Source organism: Schistocerca serialis, chromosome 8 (assembly GCF_023864345.2).
Source record: "Schistocerca serialis cubense isolate TAMUIC-IGC-003099 chromosome 8, iqSchSeri2.2, whole genome shotgun sequence".
NCBI classification, from domain to species: Eukaryota; Metazoa; Arthropoda; class Insecta; order Orthoptera; family Acrididae; genus Schistocerca; species Schistocerca serialis.
The window spans coordinates 481,598,607-481,623,805 of record NC_064645.1 but is presented as its reverse complement, the minus strand read 5'-3'; the positions used below and the strand labels follow the sequence as shown (position 1 = coordinate 481,623,805).

At 40.9% G+C, this 25,199-nt stretch overlaps 1 protein-coding gene across 3 annotated transcripts in view; it reads right to left on the bottom strand.

Annotated features, from left to right (window-relative positions):
- The window catches only part of LOC126417144 (polycomb protein Sfmbt-like), a 299,440-nt gene that overhangs the window by 18,940 nt on the left and 255,301 nt on the right, over positions 1-25,199 (bottom strand). For all 3 annotated transcript variants that reach the window (XM_050085040.1, XM_050085042.1, XM_050085041.1), the window contains 3 exons: positions 17,955-18,210; positions 6,424-6,786; positions 2,326-2,477 (listed from right to left, as the gene is read on the bottom strand). In XM_050085040.1, the coding sequence (XP_049940997.1) occupies positions 2,326-2,477; positions 6,424-6,786; positions 17,955-18,210 (771 nt within the window). The remainder of the gene's footprint in view (positions 1-2,325; positions 2,478-6,423; positions 6,787-17,954; positions 18,211-25,199) is intronic.

The window sequence follows — 25,199 nt, the reverse complement described above, 5'->3', positions numbered from 1 at the left end:
CATTTTCGCCCCAATGGGTGCCATATCAACAAGGATGCATTATCCTGGGTGTCTGTCAGCCCAGACGCCAATTTTGATTGAGAGGAGGTTATGTGTTTTCATTAGGATATCACATCCCGCCAAGTGGTAGGTGGGTTTCCAATCGCTAGTACTCAGGTTGTCATGGCCACAACTTCTGACCCCAACCTCAAGCAGGTCACCCACCTCATCAACAGGTTAACCACCTCATGCTCCATGTGTGCTTCCAATCTGCTTCATAACTACTTTTGTAGTGACCTGCGCAGATTCCACACCCGCAATCTGGGGGCGCCATTGTATAGCGCACTACAGAAATCAAAAGATGCTAGCATTGGCAGGGACTGCCACTTCTGGATGTATGCACAGCCTCTCCACAAGGCACTCTACTGACTGGCTGGTGGCTTATAGGGGCGGGTCTGGCCAACCTCGCCCTCAGCCATAGTTGACATTGGGCCCATATTTATCAGACTACGTGGTAAATATCTTCTTGTACAAGTAGTCTAGAAGTAATAAAGTGCTGTATCTGTTATTATCTGTGTGTTCTTATGGACAGAACATTTATAATCTTGATTGTCACACACATTCGGCTGTTTCTTCTGAATATGGTGCTGTTTCTGAGGTTACGGTTACAGCCACCTGTTCCTTTTCTGAATACAGTGAGGATCTCACTTCTGTACTGGCGTGACAATGTGACAGTATTCCTTCATCTCTTGCTTCCAAACATATTGTCTTCCTGCTGCTCTCTCGCTGGCTGCATAGAAGCAGCAAATCTGTATCTCGGCCTCCACCCTACGTTTCCCCCATCTGCCAGATCATTCCACAACTTTACCCTTATAAGATGCCATCATAATAAAATCCACATGCATGGTCAGTGTTTATACATTTTTAGAAAGGAAGTTCATAGTCATCACCTCTACATACATTATCAGAATAATTATAGTCTATTTTATAAATCTTTTTGCCCCTTCCATTCATTTAAGTTTCTGTTATACCTGGAGATTATCCCTTCCTTTTACTAGTCAGTGCTTTTATCAATTTTATGAAAGTACTTTTAGAGTAAAATAACACAATTTGAAAGTGAGGTCCTTTTTATTTAAAGATTCAGATTTCCGTATTTTGAATTCTGGCATATACTTACTAAAACAAACTCTCTCATAAGGTGATTCCACATTTTGAAGTCTTCTTGCATATTATTACAATTGCAACACCAGAAGTCAATAAAGGCTGGATCAGAAAGTACTGCACAATAACTACGACCCTCACCGTGTTACGGTGGCTAAGAAGCCTCAAATTTTACAACTCTCGCATAACGATGCAGAACAGCCTTCACATCAGCAGCAGCAGACATAGTAATGGTCAATGACTTATAGGGGTTATAACTGTTACCAACACACAAGGAGCAATGAGTTTCACATTTTTATTTTCTAGGTGAAATATCCAGTATATGTTGAATACAGAATTAGATCTTCTGAGTGTAAATGGAAGGCTACATGGGCTGCAGTAGCATCTGCATGTTGCATATATTCTTCCCTGCAGACTATGTCAACTTCATTGATGAACGAAGTATGACAATGTCAACAAATGTTTGAAATTGGGCATGTGATTTCAAACAACTACAGGATTCATCTGCAAACCTTAGCAGAGATGTTTCATATTTTGCACAATGCAGTTTACAATACTGATTATGAGCAACAGAACTTCACTGAAGTCACTGTCTGCTGGGTGGCAAAGAACCTGGCAGATGAGTACAACCGCAAGGGGATTATTGCACGACTTGACCACTTTGAGTGTAACAAAGTGGAACAAGAAGAAGAGCATAGAGGCTTTTGAAATGCGGTGCTACAGAAGAATGTTGAAGATCAGGTTGGTAGACCGGGATAACCAGTGAAGATCTACTGTACAAAATTGGAGGAAATAGTGCTAGTGACACACGCTGACTAAAAGAAAGGAAATGGATACATCTCAAGGAATAGTTCAACTGAAAATGGAAAGAACTGAGCAGGTTAAAAATTATTCAGGGACATCAAGATTCAAATGCAATAAGCAGGTCTGAATTTATGCAAGTTCTTGTTATGCAGAAGCGAAAACAGTTGTGTGGAGAACTGTGTTAAACCAGTCTTTGGACAACATTCTTATTTTTTCCAATATATTTATATACTGTTAAATAATTTCCAAGTACTATTTTTCAATTCGTTCTTGTGCCTAATTCTAAATTCGATATCAGAAAAGAACATAAAACCAAATAAAAATTAAATGTGTTTCATCTTTATGAACAGTAGTTCTAATTTTTATGTATTGAATACTTACACTGACGTATGACGTGGAACGTGGATGATTCTGGCCTCCGCTGGGTGCCATAGGCACTGGCTGCCTTGGCTCAGAAGGCACAGGGAGTGACTGGTCAGGACCTGCAGGCTCTTGTGCAGTTTCTGGTTCCCGTGATAATGATGCTCCTTCACCTAGAAGGAAACACAGTCATCACATAATAGAGCAAGAAATACAAACAAAGCTTTCACAATTTTTGTTATAAATTATCACTATCAAAGTATTTTATAATGCCACACTGGTCATTAATGTAAAAGGCATGAAAACTATCGCTACTGCAATGCAAGTTAATAATAGCACACTTTACATATGAAGGGTCCCCCCTGCCCCCTCCCCCATGACACACTAATCAACATCTTATTTTTGTGATGAGTAGCTGTCTTGTGACAACACCAATGTTTGTTCAGAAGATATAAATACAAAAACTAATTTATCTTGTGCTCCGATTCCTTCACGCAAACTTTTCTCCTCACAGACAAAGCATGATAAAATTAAAATTCACTGTTACCTAGGTAATTGCCCTGGGCCCGTGTTTGTTTCTCAATCTGCTCCTAACGACGTGTCCCTCGAAATGTGACTTTGTATACACAGACAAAAATTGAATGTGTATTCAGTCATTGCTTCATATCTTTATCACACACAAAAAGTAATAACTTACATTATAATTTGTGACTGCAAAATTACCTACTTATATTAACACTAAATGAACTATATAAGGTTAATCAGGTGATATGCTTCAGTCTACAATGGACACTGCTTTCAAAACATTTACGTGACCCATCCTAGAATATTGTGGGACCCATACCAAACAGGATTAAAAGAGCACATTTAATGCATATGAAGGACAACAGCATGAAACAACACAGGTTCATTTCACTCATGGGCAAATGTTGTGGAAAAGATGAAAAACCGTAATCAGCTTATGCTTTAAGACAGACGTAAACTACCATGTGTAGCCTATTTACAAAGTTTCAACAAGTAGTATTAAATGAAGAATCTGGAAACTTATTGCAGCACCCTATGCACCACTCTTAAAGCAACAGCGTGTAGTATTTCAATTTTACTCTCTAATGACTTCAATGTCGAGGGGACGTTAAACTAAATCAATTTTGCAGCCATTCCACTGAGTATTACGCTGCCGTCACAATATGTAGTACAGCAGTTCATGTTATTTTGTTTCAATAAATGATTAACAATTTCGTTACACTAGGTATATTAAGCAAATGTGTACGTTTATCTGTGTGTTTCACGTTTCACACGGACCCCTGATGTCAGTGGAGGAGTCTTCTGGTGCTGTTTGCCGATGTTGAAGTGTCAGACCAACTTACAGCCGAGCTGATAGCAAAGTATCACAGGAAGATGCTTCCAGCTGTGTCAAGACACCACTGACAATTATTATAAAAATTAAATAAATGCCTAAATCTACATCTACATACATAGTCCTCAAGCCAACATATGGTGCAGGATGGATGGTACCATGCACCACCTTTAGTCATCTTCTTTTCCGTTCCACTCACAAATAAAGTGAGTGGGAAAAAACGACTGTCTACATGTCTCTGTACGAGACCCAATTTAATGTATTTTATCTTCATGATCCTTATGCAAAGTGTATGCTGGCGGCAGTAGAATTATTCTGCAGTAAGTCTCAAATGGCGGTTCTCTAAATTTTTTCAATCGTGCTCCTCGAAAAAAACATTGCCTTCCCTCCAAGCGTTCCCATTTGAATTCCTGAAGCATCTCTGTATCACTTGTGTGTTGTATTAACCTATCAGTAACACATCTAGCAGCCCACCTCAGAATTGCTTCAATGTCTTCCTTGAATACAATCTGGTACAGATCCCCAACACTGTAGCAGTTGCCTCTACAGACGAACCACGCTTCCCCAAAATTCTTCCAATAAATCTAAGTCACCTATTCACCTTCTCTACCACAATCCTCAATCCTCACATGTTCCCTCCATTTCATATCACTTTGCAACATTACAGCCATATATTTAAATAATGTGACATAATCAAGCAGGACAAAAAATGTTCAAATGTGTGTGAAATCTTATGGGACTTAATTGCTAAGGTCATCAGTCCCTAAGCTTACACACTACTTAACCTAAATTATTCTAATGGGAAACACACACATACATATGCCCGAGGGAGAACGCGAACCTCTGTGCCAGGACCAGCTGCAAGCAGGACACTATTAATGTTGTATCTGAACACTAAGGATTCATTTTTCCTACTGATATGTATTAACTTACTTTTTTTTTTTTTTTTTTACATTTAGAGCCAGCTGCCATTCATCATACCAACTAGAAATTTAGATCACACCACCTAGAAATGTTGTCTAAGTTATCTTGTATCCTCCAAGTCACCCAACCGCAACAGCTTCCTGTAGACCACAGCACCATCAACAAACAGCTGCGGACTGCTGCCCACCCTGTTCAGACGATCATTTACATATACAGAAAATAACAGTGATCCTACCTCACTTCCATGGGCACTCCTGACGATAACCTTGTTTCTGCCGTCAAGCAGAACATATTGGGTTCTATTACCTGAAAGTCTTAGAGACACTCATATATTTGGGAACTTATTCCACATGTTCGTACCTCTGTTAACAGTCTGCAGTGGAGCATTGTGTCAAATGCTTTTTGGAAATCTAGAAAAATGGAATATGTCTGTTGTCCTTCATGCATAGTTTGCAGTACATCACGTGAAAAAAAGGGCAAGTTGACTTTTGCAGGAGTGATGTTTTCTAAAACTGAGCTGATTCACGGACATAAGCTTCTCAGTCTCAGGACAATTTATTATATTGAAACTAAGAACTTGCCTTTCAATATATCCTCTCTTCCCGTTACCCACCTGGCCTCAACCTCCGCTAATTTTAAGTTGCCGCCCTTTGTACATCACTTGTCACTCAACAACATCTTTGCCTCTGTACTTCCGCCTCGACTGACATCTCTGCCCAAACTCTTTGCCTTTACATATGTCTGCTTGTGTTTGTATATGTGCGGATGGATATGTGCGCGCGTGCGCGCGCGCCCGAGAGTGTATACCTGTCCCTTTTCCCCCTTAAGGTAGGTCTTTCCGCTCCTGGGATTGTAATGACTCCTTACCCTCTCCCTTAAAACCCACATCCTTTCGTCTTTCCCTCTTCTTCCCTCTTTCCTGATGAAGCAACCGAGGCGTTGCGAAAGCTTGATATTTGTGTTTGTGTGTTTTTTATTGTGTCTATCTACCAGCACTTTCCCGCTTGGTAAGTCACAGCATCTTTTTATATGCTGTTACCACAGAATGCCCCCTAGCGCCCCTAGCAGTGGGGGTGGATCGGGAACAGGGTGCCATGTAAAAATACGGATAACTCTAGACTGTCGCCGGCTGGAGTTGCTGAGCGGTTCTTGGCGTTACAGTCTGGAACAGCGCGATCGCTACGGTCGCAGGTTCGAATCCTGCCTCAGGCATGGATGTGTGTGATGTCCTTAGGTTAGTTATGTTTAAGTAGTTCTAAGTTCTAGGGGACTGATGACCTCAGATGTTAAGTCCTATAGTGCTCTGAGCCATGTGAATATTTCTAGATTTTCTGGAGCAATTTCATCTTAAGATGGCATACATATGACATAAGATACAAATATGTGGAGGCATGCTCACTTGACACCTACATCCAAAGGGATGGAATGCAAAAATTAGCTGAAACAGGTCATAATAGTGTTTAATCAACAGTTTTCTGTGTTGCTGTGGGGAGTACTCCAATGGCGCGTGAACTTTGCAGAACCACATGGAAATCCACAGGTATGACAAGAACTCTGCAATAGCATTTAGGAATAAATATGCAAGAAAACATTCTGACACACATTTGTATTCCGACATATGTGGATAAACAAGAAATACAACAATTCTGGTTAATCAGCAACTAAGTTCTAAAAATATAGCTTGTACAGAGAAGCAAATTACAATGGTGTTGGGGTCTCTAAATTAACCAAATCAACAAGAAGCAAACTCTGGTTGTAACTAGGCATTCTATGCAAATAATAGATAAATGAATACAGTTTTAAGAGCAACAATAATTCAAAGGGAAGATAAGCCATACCTGTAAGAGGATCGATTGAGAGTTTAGTAGCCTGTGCAGGTTCACGGAAAGGTAGATGATCCCTCTCTGGCATAGCAGAAGTTACTGCAGCAGGCATCGTCTGCATGTGTATCGGTGTAGACATCACTGTCGCTGCAGTTACAGGTGCAACTGCAGTTGAAGGCACAGGGTTGGAGGCTGAATGTTGTTGGGCAATGAGACCGATATCTGCTGAGAGTGTAGCAGGAGACGAGGTGGGACCTCTTCTCCCACCTGGAGGGCTGCCACCTGTCAATGAGCCCGCAGGAGATGTCTTCCCACCAGTAATGGCGGTACGTTTGTGCCTGCGTCTTGGCTTCTTCCTCACTCCTTTCGGGGTTTTACCTGCCCGTACGAAGAATGAATCCCTGAGAACTCAATTTACTGACTGTGTTACGCTTCTAAGTGTACTGAGTAGCTAATGTACAATTATACAACCAAAAAGAAGAATAAACAGTATACCAGCCAAACTATAACATCAAAACAGAAGTACTAAATGTACTACTTCAAACGTGCGCATGTGCATCTTTCCATGGGACACAATGGCAACGAATTATTCATGTCATGATCACCAAGGACAGAAATCTGATGCGCTAAAACACTCCAGGGTGACATTAAACAACATTTAAATAAACTGAAGTACAATAATTCAAGGCAACTTATTTTTGCAATATCAAACAATGAAAAATTCAGTACGGAATGTAACAATATTGTGAAAAGAATAACTGCTAAATCTCTCTCTCTCTCTCTCTCTCTCTCTCTCTCTCTCTCTCTCTCTCACACACACACACACACACACACACACACACACACAGTCTCTGGCTGTTGAGGTCAGATTGTTGTCATTATTTTTGCAATAAACGGATGAAACTACTGCAGACATATTCAAAATGAGAGATTCCACATCTATGTCAAAATTTTAATTTATCCTTCATTTCAGCTTCATATTTATTTTTATGATGACAGAGTAATGTGTAGTTGTGTATGGATATAATGGGTTTCTTACGCAACTACATACATATGAAAAAACATTAAATATTGACTGAGACTAGACTTCATACAAATATGCATCTGAGATGGCGAAAAAAAGGATAATACCAGTGTAGTTAATATTCCTTCATTTAAGAAAAAACAAATGTGAAATTTAATATTACTAGAGTTGTGTGCATGTCTGAAGGTGGGCATGCAATTTTTCTGTACAGAGGGAGAGAGGCAGAATACTGTGCAGTGATACCAATTATGTGCAGACCACACACTCCAGATCTTTCCCCTCGTTCACTGACAACATTGGGGTATGCTCCACAAGAGGACACCAGTTTTTTGCCTCCGTCTATCTTGAAAACTTATAGTTGAAAAACCATCAGTAGTGACTGATAACGCGATACTCAGTATTTGCTTCAAGTAACCCAAATGAACATGATGGTTAAATAGACTCGTCATACTTACACTGATAAAAGCAACACTATATGTTCTATGTATGTTCACCCTAAGCACTTTTATTCATATTTGCTATGTTATTAGATGAGTGATGAGTGAGTGTATTATTTTTCACTAGAAATTTTATTTCAGTCAATGTTCAAAAAACTGTTTGGTGGCTTTACCAGTCTTGTCTGTCTAGTCATTGTCAATAGCTCATAAATATTGCATGGCCAGTGGCTGAGTCAAAACATGCTAGGAGTCAACTTTTCATTGTAGAGTGTACTGGAAGATTCCAGCCATCAGCTAAGCAATATTTATGGGCTACTGACAATCACTAGACAGTTGAGACCAACATAGCTATTACACAGTTTTGTATACACTGATTGAAATAAACTTTATATTGAAGCATGTTCCAAATTGATGTTCCAGAGTGATGTAATTGACTGGCACAGCACTTCAAACAGTGTACCTAGCTACTACGTACTGTTTGCCACCTGCATCCTTATGTGCACATCACTTTAATAAAAACTAAAACAACAAGAAGAAAACTTCCAACATTGTTAAGAATTCAGGAATCAGTATATAAGGAAAAGCTCTCTAAATTAATTGAAAGGGTCTCTCAAGTGCAGTAGTCAAGCCTTTATTGGAAAAAAAATATTGAAAGTGAAGGCCACTAATTTGTAATATCACTGTCTGCCTGGAGAAATTTGATGCATGATAAAATATAACTCAGTTAAACAGTTTGTTTTTTCAAAGATATGATTAATGAAGTTCAAATGAGAATGCACTTACAAAAACAAATATCAAAAAATTGAGGAAGTTTTTTGATGACCGACTGGTAAAATGTGTGTGTTCTGTCTGACAGTCAATCTCTAAGGCATGAAAATTAAGCTTATTGGTATTATTACAAACTATTAAATGAAACTTGTCAAACAAAAATAATTACCATACATGGAAAAAAATTACCATCTAAAAGAAATCGATGTTTGAGACTTAAGCTGAATGCCTGGCCAGTACTTTTAATCAGAATATCCGACTTCCTCAGGATGTTTTCTATCCAGGGAACAACTTCAGCAAACTTCATGGAGCAAATGAAACCTCTATTCTACTACTAAGTCTTCCTTACTTTTCCAGATTACAAAAACACTGTCTGTTAATCAATGAAAGACAAGTAGCTCTGGCAGACTGTGTATACAGTACAAAAACTTATAAGGGAATGGTCCAATCTCACATGTTGAAAACTGCCCTGAATTTTTTTACATAGGATATATAAAGTTGAAAATTGCCAAATTCATAACAGTTCACGAGGCTGTAGAAATATATACCCCTGCCATAGCTGTAGCAGGCAATGCATACGTATAACGGCAGGCATATATCCTTGGTTGATGGCACACTGGTAAACAGATAACACAGCACAATGTGGTCATAATCTGTAAAGCAAATTTCAGTCTTTGAAGATAGTTTTTCTGACACAGTTGTTCACAGTTACTCGTGAGAGTCATGCACTTTTACTTAAAGAGATTACAACAAGACTCAGTGCTCTGAATTACTAGGGATGAACACTACTGATTCCACGGCTTCTTCAACCTGGTTCACCAGATTCAAAAGATTATATGAAAAGGTAGTAAATGTAGAGAGGAGATGTCATTAATAGGTAATACTATAGAGAAATTTGTAGCTGATGCGAAAACAAAGCTTCCTGTTTTCCCCTAAAATGCTGTGTATAAAGCCAGTCAGTCAGGTTTCATGCAAGAACTGCAGGCAAACTGTGCTTTATCATTCTGAGTGTAAACAAGACAGTCACCTGTACAGTTGATGAATGCTATGACACATTTGTATACAACAATCCCAGTGATAAGTATAAGTAGATTACAGTTTCCTCAGCTTAATATCTGACTTGGGGATAAAAAAAAAAAAAAAAACCAGACTGTTTAACGGCAAAAACCTTGTAATCTGTGTACAATATCTGGAAAAATTTGAGATAATGATTTTCAATATTACATCTGAAACATCTTGCCATATGAAGAAAATGGTTTGTTGGGTTTCTTTGGACTCTTGGCCTGGACACAATGATACCACCCAGAACTATTAGTATTACTCAGCATCTCAATAAGGGAGGGGGAAAAATTAAATAAATAAATTTAACAGTGTAAAGCATTTTTCAGAAAACTGTCAGACAATATAATTTCTGACAGCTATCTGTCATTTCAGGTTCATCAGCCGAATAGCACTGTTAAACTTCAGTCATTTTTGCGTTGTCAAATTGTGCTGCAACATTTTATGAATTTGATGAAGTATGCCTGCATTGGTTATGCAGTACAATACTCAACTGTGGTTCTGTATACATAAAATCAGTAATTACTGTGAGATGTGCCTGGTGCAAGGAAAATGTTTTTTTCCATCATCCACCAGACACTTCGCATTCTTGTGACGATTACAGGGAATAAAAAATGAAGTGTTTCATTGTTAGTAAAATATAAATCATTCAAAAATTATCGTAACAACTGTGCTACAAGAGCTGTTATAAAATCCGTTAACGTCAACAAACTAAAGTCCTGATTTATGGAAGTTGTCTGAAATGTATCATCATACAATGCCTTGATTTTTTTCTGTGGCTAGTCACTTGTGTAAGAAATACATCTGGAATAGTTTAGCTGCCAATATGGTCTGCAAGTTATTAAAAAATTAATGATTTGCGATATGTTTGGTATAATTTAAGAGCTTAAAATTCTCGTGCATGCACTTTGGACTTTGCACTATGCAGTGCTACATTTTCGTGTCACAGCTGTCGTCTGCTTATTCATTGATCGTACACTGGGAACGAAGAGCTGTACAAATCACTGTTATAAGCAGTTCTTCTTGCAACAAAAGTGAATAGCTTTAACATTACTTTTTAAATACTTGCAGTGTGCCTTAGTACCTAAAATTTCGGCAGTCCATTTCTGTCAGTGTATTCTTCCTGTGTGAAAAGCATGAGTGTAGGTTTCGACATGTTGGATTGGACCATTCTCTTGTTAGCTACTGCACTTCAAATTGAAATACATTATACTGGCTGAGCTTTCAACTGCACATTGTTTTCTTTGAAGATATGTAACAGAAGGATGCACTAGTTTTTTTGTTCAGATCTTTGTACACACAGATTACATGTTTTACGTACAAGATTACATACAATACACTTGTATACATTAAGTTGGATAGTTTGTTAAGAGTCATGTTCCATAGTACACACATTAATAAGATGAATACACCCGTGGTGAAAAGGGACTGACCTGAAAAATTGGTCCTGTTAATAACATTAAATTACACATTTACTGAATAGACAAGAAATGTTTTTGCACTGTTAGTAAGATGTTATTTTCACTTTAGTTCTTTATAATAATTTATTACGTCCTACAGAAGAGTGTCCAGCCAAAAAACCTAACAGCTGCCTGAGAACAAAATCTATCTATTGCTATATTCTGTGACTTCAGTGAGTAAAAGATAATGAGATTATCATAGCATATAGGATCAGACAGTGCACTATTTAGTCTGATGAAGCCAAGTGGGCTTCAAGCTTTTAGTTTTATAAAATACAAAGGGAAAGAAGAAAAAAAGATCAGTCAACATGCTTTTTACCTAAAGAGTGTATCATACTAATTTTAATAACAACATAAAAGATAGTTACATTTAACATGGATGCCTAGGCTGTCTAAATGCCTCTGTGTGAGCCCAACTTCTCTTCTTTGATCTTCCTGGTCCTTCCGCGAAATGTACGTTGGCCACAGTATATTCATTCTGCAGTCAGCTTCAAATGCCAGTTCTTTAAATTTTCTCAATAGTGCCACATGAAAATAATGTCCTGTTTCCTCCAGGGAATCCTATTTGAGTTTACAAAGCATCTCCATAATACTTGCTTCCTGACTGAAATTAATAGTTACAAATCTAGCAGCACACCTCTTAATTGCTTCAATGTCTTACTTTAATCTGACCTGGAGGGGATCCCACACAGTCGAATGGTACTCAAGAAAGGGATGCACTGGTGTTCCATATGCAGTCTCCTACATAGATGAGCTAGACTTCTTAAAAATTCTCCCAGTAGCTTACATTATTCTCCATTTAGAGGAAGCTGCCACTCGTCACACGTACTATAAATTTTGTCTACATAATCTTGCACCCTCCTACAGTCACTTAAAGATGATACCTTCACATATACCACAGCATCATCGGCAGACACCCATAAATTGCTACTCAGTCTGTCTGATAGATAATTTACATAAATCAAACAAAGGAAAATCCAGGATGAAATTTAACAATATTATAAGAGAAAAGTTGCTACTCACCATACAGTGAAGATGCTGAGTCGCAGATAGGCACAACAAAAAAAGACTTTCACACTTAAAGCTTTTGGCCAATGGCCTTCGTCAACAATAGAGACACATACATACACACACGCACACGCACGCACGCACACACACACACACACACACACACACACACACACACACACACAAAAACGCAACTCTCGCACACACACACACACACACACACACACACACACACACACACACACACACACACAAAAACGCAACTCTCGCACATGACTGCAGTCTCAGGCAACTGAAACCACACTCATCACAGTGTGGTTTCAGATGCCTGAGACTGCAGTTGTGTGTGTGTGTGTGTGTGTGCGTGCGCGTGTGTGTGTGTGTGTGTGTGTGTGTGTGTGTGTGTGTGTGTGTGTGTGTGTGTGTATTGTTGACAAATGCCACTGGCCAAAAGCTTTAAGCGTGAAAGTCTTTTTGTTGTGCCTATCTGCGACTCAGCATCTCCACTATATGGTGAGTAGCATTTCATATGATAATTTACATATACAGATAATAAGAGCATGTCCTCTCACGCTTCCCTGTGACACTCCTGATGATACCCTTGTCTCTGATGAACACTCACCATTGATGAGAATGTACTGGGTTGTATTACTTGAAAAGTCTTCAAGCCACTCATGCATCTGGGAATCTAACATGTATATTCTTGGACCTTCATCACAGTCTGCTGTGGGGCGCCATGGCAAACACTTTCTGGAAATCTGGGAATATGGTATCTGCCTGTTGCCCTCCATTCATGATTTGTGGGACATGTGAGAAAAAGGCAAGATGAGTTTTGAATGAGTGATGCTTTCTAAAACTGGGCTGATTTGTGGACAGAAGCTTTTCTGTCCCCTGGCAATTTGTTACATTTGAACTCAGAATGTGTTTCAGAAGACTGCTGCAAACTGATGTTAAGGATATTGGTCTGCAATTATACAGGCCCATTATTTTATCTTTCTTATATACAGGAGTTATCTGCACTTTTTCCAGTCACTTTGGACTTAGAACGGAGTGAGAGATTTGCAATAAATGCAAGCAGATTAAGGGAACAACCCCGTACCATACTATCTGTGAAACTGAACTGATATTCCATCCAGACCTTGCAATGTATTTGTTTCCAATTCTTTCAGTTGCATCCCTATGCTGGGGATGCCTATTACTATGTCCTCCACACGGCAGTCTGTGTGACAGGCAAACGTTGGCACATTTATATGAACCTATTGCATATCTTTCTTAAATGCAAAATTTAAAACTTCAAACTTTCTTTTGCTGTTTTCTACTGTCACTCCAGACTGGTTGGTGAGTGACTGGATAGAAGCCTTCAATCAACTTACTGATTTTCCTAAGGACCACAATTTTATGAAGTTCTTAGCACGATCTCTTGCCAAGGCATGAAGGTGGAAGTTTTTGTATGCTTCATATACTGAAACTTCTACAGATGCATGAATGTCTACTAATTTTAGCCAGTTGACATCTGTGCATTGTTTTTTGGGTGGGTGGTTTTGGGGAGGAGACCAGACAGCGAGGTCATGGATTAGGGAAGGATGCGGAAGGAAGTCGGCCGTGCCCTTTCAAAGGAACCATCCCGGTATTTGCCTGGAGCGATTTAGGGAAATCACAGAAAACCTAAATCAGGATGGCCAAACACGGGATTGAACCTTCATCCTCCCGAATGCAAGTCCAGTGTGCTAATCACTGCGCCACCTCACTCGTTATTGTTTTTTGAACCAAGACTGCCACAGTCTCTGCTTTCTCCACATTTTCTGAATTTTATTAGTAAACCACAGTGGTTCTTTCCCATCCTTAATCCATTCACTCACTACATAATTATCCATGGTGTAATTTACTGTTTAAACTTTGCCCATAATTCTATGTCTGTCATACTGGAACTAAAGGATGTTAATTCATTGTCTAAGTGGGATGATAACAACTACTTAGCTGCCTTTTCTAGCACAAATGTCCTTCTAGCAGTCTCGATGGCTTTATTAACTTTAGTAACTGTAGTTGCTTTGGTATCATCGTGATCACTAATAACTGTCTCTATACTGACACTGTCAGTAAGACCAGGCATGTTTATACATACCAAGGTCTAAAATATTTTCTTTTCATTGGGGTTGTCTAACTAGCTGGTCAAGACCGTTTTTGGAAAATTTGTTCACAAGTACTTTGCAAAACTCTCTGTTCGTACAACCTGCAGTGAATCCTTAAGACATTCCTGTCTATACTTGGTAGATTTAAGTCACCTCCAACTAATAGTGCATGATCTGGATATTTCTGCACTACTGAGCATAGACATCCTTTGAAAGATTCTACAACTTTCACAGTGCAATTGGTGGCTGGTACGAATGTCCAGTAATTAACTTTAGTTCATCTAGGTCTGCTACTCACATCCAAATAACTTCACAGTCTGACTCAATTTTGATCTCAATAGCCACATTTTTGTTGACAACAATGGATACTCCCCCTCTTATGGTGTCCGATAAGTGCTTTCAATGAATGTTTCATGTCTTGCTAAATATTTCTGATCTTTCTACTTTCAGTTTCAGCCAGCTCACAGTTCCAACAATAATTTGAACACAATGACTTTCCTGAATGGCAGTAAATTCAGGAATTTTGTTAGAAATACCTCAACTAATTACTGTTAAAATTGTGACAGTCAATGTGTCTTTACCTTTTACGTGGTCTTGCTTTGCTTCTGACTAAATAACGTTTGAGGCTGACTGCAGAATGATTCTACTGTTGCCAACATAAATTTCATGAAAGGACCAAGAAGATAAGATTAGGGCTTGTATGGAGGCAATACAGAGAGTTATTTTTCCCTTACTCTATTTGGGAGTCAAACAGGAAAGGAAATGACTAGTAGTAGTACAGGGTACTCTCAGATATGCACCTTATAGGGGCTTGTGCAGTATGTATGTAGATTGTAGCTGTAGGGCAGAGGACCTCAAACTACTGCCTAAAAAGGTGCACTTCACAAGTATTCTGCTACACGAGTAGCTGTTCCCTTTGTGTAGTGCACCCCTGACCCATCAACGGGAGTCCCACAACTCTCCACCCCGTAACACAAGTCCAGAAATCTGCAGCCAAAACCGCAACAGGATCAAGAAAACCTTATTTCCAGCCTGCTGCTCATCTCAACACTACATCCATCATATTTGATAAAGATTTTTCTTGATACCTTGTATTTATATTAATTACTTTTATATTAATCCATTTCTCCAGACATGTGCTGCCCATATTTAAATTACAGTTGATGCTGGCATAGGTGATCTCCCTCACCATATTACTGAATGAGGAATATTTCGTCTGCACCTCTTCCTGCCCCTGCAATTAGCTGTTCACCCGATACCCGATCTACACAATATTCTTTTCCTTGTCTGCCCCTATGCCACCTACCAGTCCACCATACCATTGACCACGCCTCTATGCCCAAGTCCAAGACCTGTCCCATACATTCACCTTTTGCTACCTATTCCAGCACTGCCATTGGCTTTTCCTCTTTTCCTACTCTTTCAAATGCAGGGCTACAGCCACATTACATACCAACTTTACTGTAAACACTATGCTGCACTCTATGACCACAAGCAATCTGTCATATCATATGAAAAATCACTGCCAAATTGTACTTACAAACCATACTGTGTAGCCTATTACATACACACAAAAGAAATTCCACTACTTGCATTAATAAGGAACTGTTTGTCACAAGTATTAGGGGACAACTGTTTTAAAACTTCTGTGCCCTAATACTTACACTTCATCAAAATCAGTTAAATTATTGGTCTCGCACGAGCAGTATATATATGTTCTTGTGCTTTGATAAAAATGTTGCATCTGAGGTCTGACACAGAAGGAAAACACTGATGCTGCAAATTTATGTACTTACTAAACACGCTGAATTACTGATGGGTCACCTTCAAGAAAGGATTCATACAAACATTTCTTTCATTTTCTAGTCCCTATCACAATCTGTGTTGTAAAAGAGATTCTGTCATAGCACTAATGTGTGCTTTAAACCAATGGTTAGAAAAGAACAGTATGCAGTGGTGGTTGTGTATTGTGCAATGATAAAACCTATACTGTCCACAGGCCACACAACATGAAACACAGATCAACTCAACACTGGAGCACAATTTCAGGTCTGGATATATTTGCTGTGCAATACTGTCTGATGCAGGCTGGATCTGTGATATACATGTCATTGATTCCTCATCCATTGATAGGCACAATAAGAGGCAAACTGTGGTGTTTTCAGAAAAAGTCTGCTTCAACCTGAACTACACTGACAGCTCTACACATTACACATCATCACAGTGATCGTAATCTGGCAGCCTGCATTGTTACACAACACAGTCGACAAAGAGTGAATTTTGTGCTATGGGAAACTATTGAATACAACATGTGATCTCAAATTCTTGCTCAGGACAATCTGCAAAGCTTACTGCTGCTGAGGCAAGATTTAGAAATCTCATCTTCAGGCAACTCCACCTTCCATGTTTCAGCCTGCCAACACAGCCACATGTGATGAGAAATATGGACGTTTTCTTTCTCAAACAATAAAAGGAACCAGTGCTTTCTTGGACTGCACATTCACTTGAGAGGTCAAATATGCCTAGAATGGGATTAATCAGGAACTAGTTTGGCGCAGTTCTTGAGTAACAACATTTGAAAATTCATCCACTCACATACAAACAACATGGGGGAACATTCCTCAGGACTTCATCCAGTCCCACTAAAATTCCATTCCATGATATTTAAAGGTGTGTACTCCTGGATGTGGGGGTTTCATACCACGTTGAATTCTCATAATCAACAATCAAGTATAGTTCTTTGATATTAATAATTGGCTGTTTTTGCATACCTAGTACATGACAGAAATCTCATTCCAGTAACAAATATCCTTCTTGGTACTGCAATTTTACACCAACAGTGTGTGTTTGCTTGGAACAAATAAATCTGTACAAGTTAAAAAGTATCCTCTTTTAAAGCACAGACATTCTTCTACAGACTGACTCCTGGAATCTACTTTTTTAAACTAATTTCTTACTCAGAAAAAAGTCTGAGGCGGTGGAGGTGGAAAGGTGTCAGATGAAATAAATTAGTTAATTCTTCAACAAAAGTACAAAGCTTACTTGCATAACACAGGAAGAAAAACTATAGTATGTCCATATTAAGAGGTAACACAAACTAAAGAACACACTAAACATTTGGATTATAATTATCCACACAATTTCTCCAGTCACCTTTTGTGCTTTAAAATCTTTCAAACTGCAGTTATCTTCCTATAACTGGTACTTAATGGCAGCAATTTGTGTGTGTGTGTGTGTGTGTGTGTGTGTGTGTGTGTGTGTGAGAGAGAGAGAGAGAGAGAGAGAGAGAGAGAGAGGGGGGGGGGGTGGGTGGGAGGGGTGGGGTGGGAGGGGAGGATGAGTAGGAGAAAAGCCACTGAAAGCATTGCCAATTGAATACTAGTTCACTTCTTCAAGTAGTTTGGAAGAAGTACATGCCTCCAACATTGTTGAGGTAGGAAATCTAGTCTTTGTACATGCAATTGATAGCTGTCCCAAATAACCCATTCATTCAAGGTGATTTGACAATTTGTCCTCTGCAATGTTTGATCAAGCAGCACATCACTTTGTGCACACATTCCTATCAGCAAGACAATTATTGAGATTGCTATTAGCATATTACTTCTGTTTTACAAGTTTTCTACAAGACAAGAATTCCTAGAACACCTTTATAAAATTTTACCTGTGGCAGCATTTGCCTTCGGAGTCACCCGTGGACCTTCCAATTTCTGTCCAACTAACTCGCACCACCCTACAGGATAGACATCAGGACTTTCACAATCCAGCCATTGGTCATACTCCTCTTCCCAACCATCGAAATGTACCTTCAATAAGCGACCCACAACACGTGATACTGTTCCAACACACACCAGTCTTGGGTCCATAAGGTCTGCAGCTTCAAGACGCATTCCCACTACAAAGCCATGAGCAGGAACTTCCTATAAATGAAAATCAACTTCAAATTAAAATCAGAAGAATGTATAAGAAGCGCTGCAACAGACTGTTAAAAAAACTTTAAGATAATGAAAGATGTAAAGCCTATAGAATCATTTAACAACTGCAACTACTTGGCTAGAAATAATAAAATGAAGAAATTGTTCGGTGGTAGTAGGCTAATAGCTAGTTACAACACTCATCTGTCAAGAATACAAGTGGACTGGATGCACTGTGACTATATACCTTACTTTTCTACATGATTCATATTTTGCTATATCATTTTCTATACTTCATTCCCTCTTTCCTTGAGATATATAAAACTGCATCTTTCATTGCAAAACAATTACAGCACCATGTAACTTTGTTGTAAATACTCACAACTAGCTGAAAAAGACCCACTTCGCTTGGTCTTTGTTTTCATTTGTTTTCTTACAACATTGCAGTTTTGTTCGGCTGAAGCCGCACTTTAGGTTTCTGCCGCCAGAGCGCTCGAGAGCGCAGTGAGGCAAAATGGCGACAGGAGCCGAGAAAGCGTATGTCGTGCTTGAAATGCACTCACATCAGTCAGTCATAACAGTGCAACGACACTTCAGGACGAAGTTCAACAAAGATCCACCAACTGCTAACTCCATTCGGTGATGGTATGCGCAGTTTAAAGCTTCTGGATGCATCTGTAAGGGGAAATCAACGGGTCGGCCTGCAGTGAGCGAAGAAACGGTTGAACGCGTGCGGGCAAGTTTCACGCGTAGCCCGCAGAAGTCGATGAATAAAGCAAGCAGGGAGCTAAACGTACCACAGCTGACGGTTTGGAAAATCTTACGGAAAAGGCTAAAGCAGAAGCCTTACCATTTACAATTGCTACAAGCCCTGACACCCGATGACAAAGTCACTCGCTTTGAATTTTCGGCGCGGTTGCAACAGCTCATGGAAGAGGATGCGTTCAGTGCGAAACTTGTTTTCAGTGATGAAGCAACATTTTTTCTTAATGGTGAAGTGAACAGACACAATGTGCGAATCTGGGCGGTAGAGAATCCTCACGCATTCGTGCAGCAAATTCGCAATTCACCAAAAGTTAACGTGTTTTGTGCAATCTCACAGTTTCAAGTTTACGGCCCCTTTTTCTTCTGCAAAAAAAAAAAAAAAAAAAAAAAAAAAAAAAAAAAAAAAAAAAAAAAAAAAAAAAACATTACAGGACACGTGTATCTGGACATGCTGGAAAATTGGCTCATGCCACAACTGGAGACCGACAGCGCCGACTTCATCTTTCAACAGGATGGTGCTCCACCGCACTTCCATCATGATGTTCGGCATTTCTTAAACAGGAGATTGGAAAACCGATGGATCGGTCGTGGTGGAGATCATGATCAGCAATTCATGTCATGGCCTCCACGCTCTCCCGACTTAACCCCATGCGATTACTTTCTGTGGGGTTATGTGAAAGATTCAGTGTTTAAACCTCGTCTACCAAGAAACGTGCCACAACTGCGAGCTCGCATCAACGATGCTTTCGAACTCATTGATGGGGACATGCTGCGCCGAGTGTGGGAGGAACTTTATTATCGGCTTGATGTCTGCCGAATCACTAAAGGGGCGCATATCGAACTTCTAGCTTTCGCAACCAACGGCTTCTTCATCAGGAATGAGGGAAGGAGAGGGAAAGACGAAAGGATGTGGGTTTTAAGGGAGAGGGTAAGGAGTCATTCCAATCCCGGGAGCGGAAAGACTTACCTTAGGGGGAAAAAAGGACAGGTATACACTCGCACACACACACACACACATATCCATCCACACATACACAGACACAAGCAGACATTTGTAAAGGCAAAGAGTTTGGGCAGAGATGTCAGTCGAGGCAGAAGTACAGAGGCAAAGATGTTGTTGAAAGACAGGTGAGGCATGAGCGGCGGCAACTTGAAATTAGCGGAGGTTGAGACCTGGCGGATAACGAGAAGAGAGGATATACTGAAGGGCAAGTTCCCATCTCCGGAGTTCTGACAGGTTGGTGTTGGTGGGAAGTATCCAGATAACCCGGACGGTGTAACAATGTGCCAAGATGTGCCGGCCGTGCACCAAGGCATGTTTAGCCACAGGGTGATCCTCATTACCAACAAACACTGTCTGCCTGTGTCCATTCATGCGAATGGACAGTTTGTTGCTGGTCATTCCCACATAGAAAGCTTCACAGTGTAGGCAGGTCAGTTGGTAAATCACATGGGTGCTTTCACACGTGGCTCTGCCTTTGATCGTTTACACCTTCCGGGTTACAGGACTGGAGTTGGTGGTGGTGGGAGGGTGCATGGGACAGGTTTTACACCGGCGGCAGTTACAAGGGTAGGATCCAGAGGGTAGAGAAGGTGGTTTGGGGATTTCATAGGGATGAACTAAGAGGTTACGAAGGTTAGGTGGACGGCGGAAAGACACTCTTGGTGGAGTGGGGAGGATTTCATGAAGGATGGATCTCATTTCAGGGCAGGATTTGAGGAAGTCGTATCCCTGCTGGAGAGCCAAATTCAGAGTCTGATCCAGTCCCGGAAAGTAGCCTGTCACAAGTGGGGCACTTTTGTGGTTCTTCTGTGGGAGGTTCTGGGTTTGAGGGGACGAGGAAGTGGCTCTGGTTATTTGCTTCTGTACCAGGTCGGGAGGGTAGTTGCAGGATGTGAAAGCTGTTTTCAGGTTGTTGGTGTGATGGTTATTGGATTCCGGACTGGAGCAGATTCGTTTGCCACGAAGACCTAGGCTGCAAGGAAGGGACCGTTTGATGTGGAATGGGTGGCAGCTGTCATAATGGAGGTACTGTTGCTTGTTGGTGGGTTTGATGTGGACGGACGTGTGAAGCTGGCCATTGGACAGATGGAGGTCAATGTCAAGGAAAGTGGCATGGGATTTGGAGTAGGACCAGGTGAATCTGATGGAACCAAAGAAGTTGAGGTTGGAGAGGAAATTCTGGAGTTCTTCTTCACTGTGAGTCCAGATCATGGAGATGTCATCAATAAATCTGTACCAAACTTTCGGTTGGCAGGCTTGGGTAGCCAAGAAGGCTTCCTCTAAGCGACCCATGAATAGGTTGGCGTACGAGGGGGCCATCCTGGTACCCATGGCTGTTCCCTTTAATTGTTGGTATGTCTGTACTTCAAAAGTGAAGAAGTTGAGGGTCAGGATGAAGCTGGCTAAGGTAATGAGGAAAGAGGTTTTAGGTAGGGTGGCAGGTGATCGGCGTGAAAGGAAGTGCTCCATCGCAGCGAGGCCCTGGACGTGCGGAATATTTGTGTACAAGGAAGTGGCATCAATGGTTACAAGGATGGTTTCCGGGGGTAATAGATTGGGTAAGGATTCCAGGCGTTGGAGAAAGCGGTTGGTGTCTTTGATGAAGGATGGGAGACTGCATGTAATGGGTTGAAGGTGTTGATCTACGTTCTGTGGGGGCTTGGTAACCAGCTACAATGGGGCGGCCGGGATGACTGGGTTTGTGAATTTTAGGAAGAAGGTAGAAGGTAGGGGTGCGGGGTGTCGGTGGGGTCAGGAGGTTGATGGAGTCAGGTGAAAGGTTTTGTAAGGGGCCTAAGGTTCTGAGGATTCCTTGAAGCTCCGCCTGGACATCAGGAAAGGGATTACCTTGGCAAACTTTGTATGTGGTGTTGTCTGAAAGCTGACGCAGTCCCTCAGCCACATACTCCCGACGATCAAGTACCACGGTCTTCGAACCCTTGTCCGCCGAAAGAATGACGATGGATCGGTCAGCCTTCAGATCACGGATAGCTTGGGCTTCAGCAGTGGTGATGTTGGGAGTAGGATTAAGGTTTTTAAGAAGGATTGAGAAGCAAGGCTGGAAGTCAGAAATTCCTGGAAGGTTTGGAGAGGGTGATTTTGAGGAAGAGGAGGTGGGTCCCGCTGTGACGGAGAACGGAACTGTTCCAGGCAGGGTTCAATCTGGATAGTGTCTTGGGGAGTTGGATCATTAGGAGTAGGATTAGGATCATTTTTCTTCGTGGCAAAGTGATATTTCCAGCAGAGAGTACGAGTGTAGGACAGTAAATCTTTGACGAGGGCTGTTTGGTTGAATCTGGGAGTCGGGATGAAGGTGAGGCCTTTGGATAGGACAGAGGTTTCGGATTGGGAGAGAGGTTTGGAGGAAAGGTTAACTACTGAATTGGGGTGTTGTGGTTCCAGATTGCGTTGATTGGAATTTTGAGGTTTTGGAGGGAGTGGAGCTGGAAGTGGGAGATTGAGTAGATGGGAGAGACTGGGTTTGTGTGCAATGAGAGGAGGTTGAGGTTTTCTGGAAAGGTTGTGAAGGGTGAGTGAGTTGCCTTTCCGAAGGTGGGAAACCAGGAGATTGGATAATTTTTTGAGGTGAAGGGTGGCATGCTGTTCTAATTTGCGGTTGGCCTGTAGGAGGATGCTTTGAACAGTCGGTGTGGATGCGGGAGAGGAAAGATTGAGGACTTTTATTAAGGATAGGAGTTGACGGGTGTGATCATTGGCCGAGTTGACGTGTAGGTGAAGGATTAGGTGGGTGAAGGCACTGGATTGTTCAGTTTGGAACTGGTATAGGGACTGATGGAAAGAAGGGTTGCAGCCAGAGATGGGAACGTTAAGTGTGAGGCCTTTGGGGGTAACGCCAAATGTCAGACAAGCCTGAGAAAATAAAATATGGGAGCGTAATCTGGCTAGGGCGAAGGCATGTTTGCAGAGGGAATGTAAATAAAACTTAATGGGGTCGTTGTGGGGGTGTTGTGAGGGTGACATGGTATTAGAAGGTGGAAAGTGTAACATGAGGCTGAAATGAAAATGAAAAATATATATATATATATATATGGGGAGAGATAAAGGTGAACTAGAAAGCAACTGGAGATCTGGTGTGAAAAAAGGCGAAACAGTGTTGGTTAAAGCTGGGCTGTGTTGATCCTGTGGTGAACTTGGGTTGGTAGACAACGATGTGCATAATGGTTAGGTGGTTGTGTTGCCGCCAAAACACGTTAAAGGGTGGAGAAATTCGGGAAAATTTCGAAAAAACTATGTGTGAATGTATTAAAAGGAGTGGTTTTGTGGTGGCAGATTATGAGAATGAGGCTAAGGTTAGGTTAGGTTAGTGTGTTTAACGTCCCGTCGACAACGAGGTCATTAGAGACGGAGCGCAAGCTCGGGTTAGGGAAGGATTGGGAAGGAAATCGGCCGTGCCCTTTCAAAGGAACCATCCCGGCATTTGCCTGAAACGATTTAGGGAAATCACGGAAAACCTAAATCAGGATGGCTGGAGACGGGATTGAACCGTCGTCCTCCCGAATGCGAGTCCAGTGTGCTACCACTGCGCCACCTCGCTCGGTGAGAATGAGGCTAACTGACGAAGAAATAATGACGTTAAAACCTGTGGAAAGCGGCTAAAAATGATCAATGATGTGCGAAAAAAAAAAAAAAAAAAAAAAAAAAAAAAAAAAAAAAAAAAAAAAAAAAAAAACGGAAATGGAAATAAAGCGAAAGTTATTAGAACTAGCCGAAATGGTTGTTTAATAGGTGAAAGGAACACTGTTTTTGAAATAGAAACGGTGGATTTCATAGCGGCGGTAGCGTTGAAAAAAAAAAAGGAATGTTTCCCTCTATTATATTCATATCAAAAATACTCTTAAGTACACTTAAATCCAAGTACTCTGTCACTCACTAATTCACTTCTTCACAGAATATCAAGAACATTCTAAAACATTAATAAATATATTCAATCAAAGATGAGGTGACTTACCGAACGAAAGCGCTGGCAGGTCGATAGACACACAAACAAACACAAACATACACACAAAATTCAAGCTTTCGTAACAAACTGTTGCCTCATCAGGAAAGAGGGAAGGAGAGGGGAAGACGAAAGGAAGTGGGTTTTAAGGGAGAGGGTAAGGAGTCATTCCAATCCCGGGAGCGGAAAGACTTACCTTAGGGGGAAAAAGGACAGGTATACACTCGCACACAAGCACATATCCATCCACACATACAGACACTTACCCTAAGGTAAGTCTTTCCGCTCCCGGGATTGGAATGACTCCTTACCCTCTCCCTTAAAACCCACTTCCTTTCGTCTTCCCCTCTCCTTCCCTCTTTCCTGATGAGGCAACAGTTTGTTGCGAAAGCTTGAATTTTGTGTGTATGTTTGTTTGTGTCTATCGACCTGCCAGCGCTTTCGTTCGGTAAGTCACCTCATCTTTGATTTTATATATAATTTTTCCCACGTGGAATGTTTCCTTCTATTATATTAATAAATATATTCAGAATTATAACAACCACTTCATTGAATTAATGTGCACTAATCAATGTTCACACTCTCCAATTGGTCTTTTGCCGGCTCGAATCACAACTTTATACTGGATACTATCTCATCCAGTGCTGTTTTGAATATGCGAACCAACTGACTATACTTATGTAAAATCCTCAGTACTTTTCCAATGAATTTCTATTTCAGTACACTCATATTTGAGATGCAGACAAGCACAACAAAAAGACTGCTATAAATTTAAGCTTTCGGTTAAAGGCATACTTCCGAAATAGAAAACAAACACACACATTTAAACAAGCACAACTGGCACACACCTAAGAGGGTAGTGGGGATAGGGTGATTCCCGGGTGGAACAAATGGGTTGTTGGGAGGGGGGGGGGGGGGGGGGGGAAGACTGGAAAATGAGAGAAGTATGGAAAGGGGAAGAAGACCAGTAGTTGTTTTAGCGGGATATATATAGCGGTGAAGTGCTGGAGTGGGAGCAGGGAATGGGATAGGTAGGTGGGCAGGTGGAAGAGAGGAACTAGTAGAGGGAGAGGCCAGAGGGTTTATGGGAATGTAGATATATTGCAGGGATAGTTCACAACAGCATAATTCAGAAAAGCTGGTGGTAGGAAGGATCCAGATGGCACAGGAACTGAACTAAAGCACATCATGTTTGGCAGCATGTTTAGCAACTGGGTGATCCAGCAGTTTCTTGGTCACAGTGTGCAGGTGGCCATTCACGTGGATAGA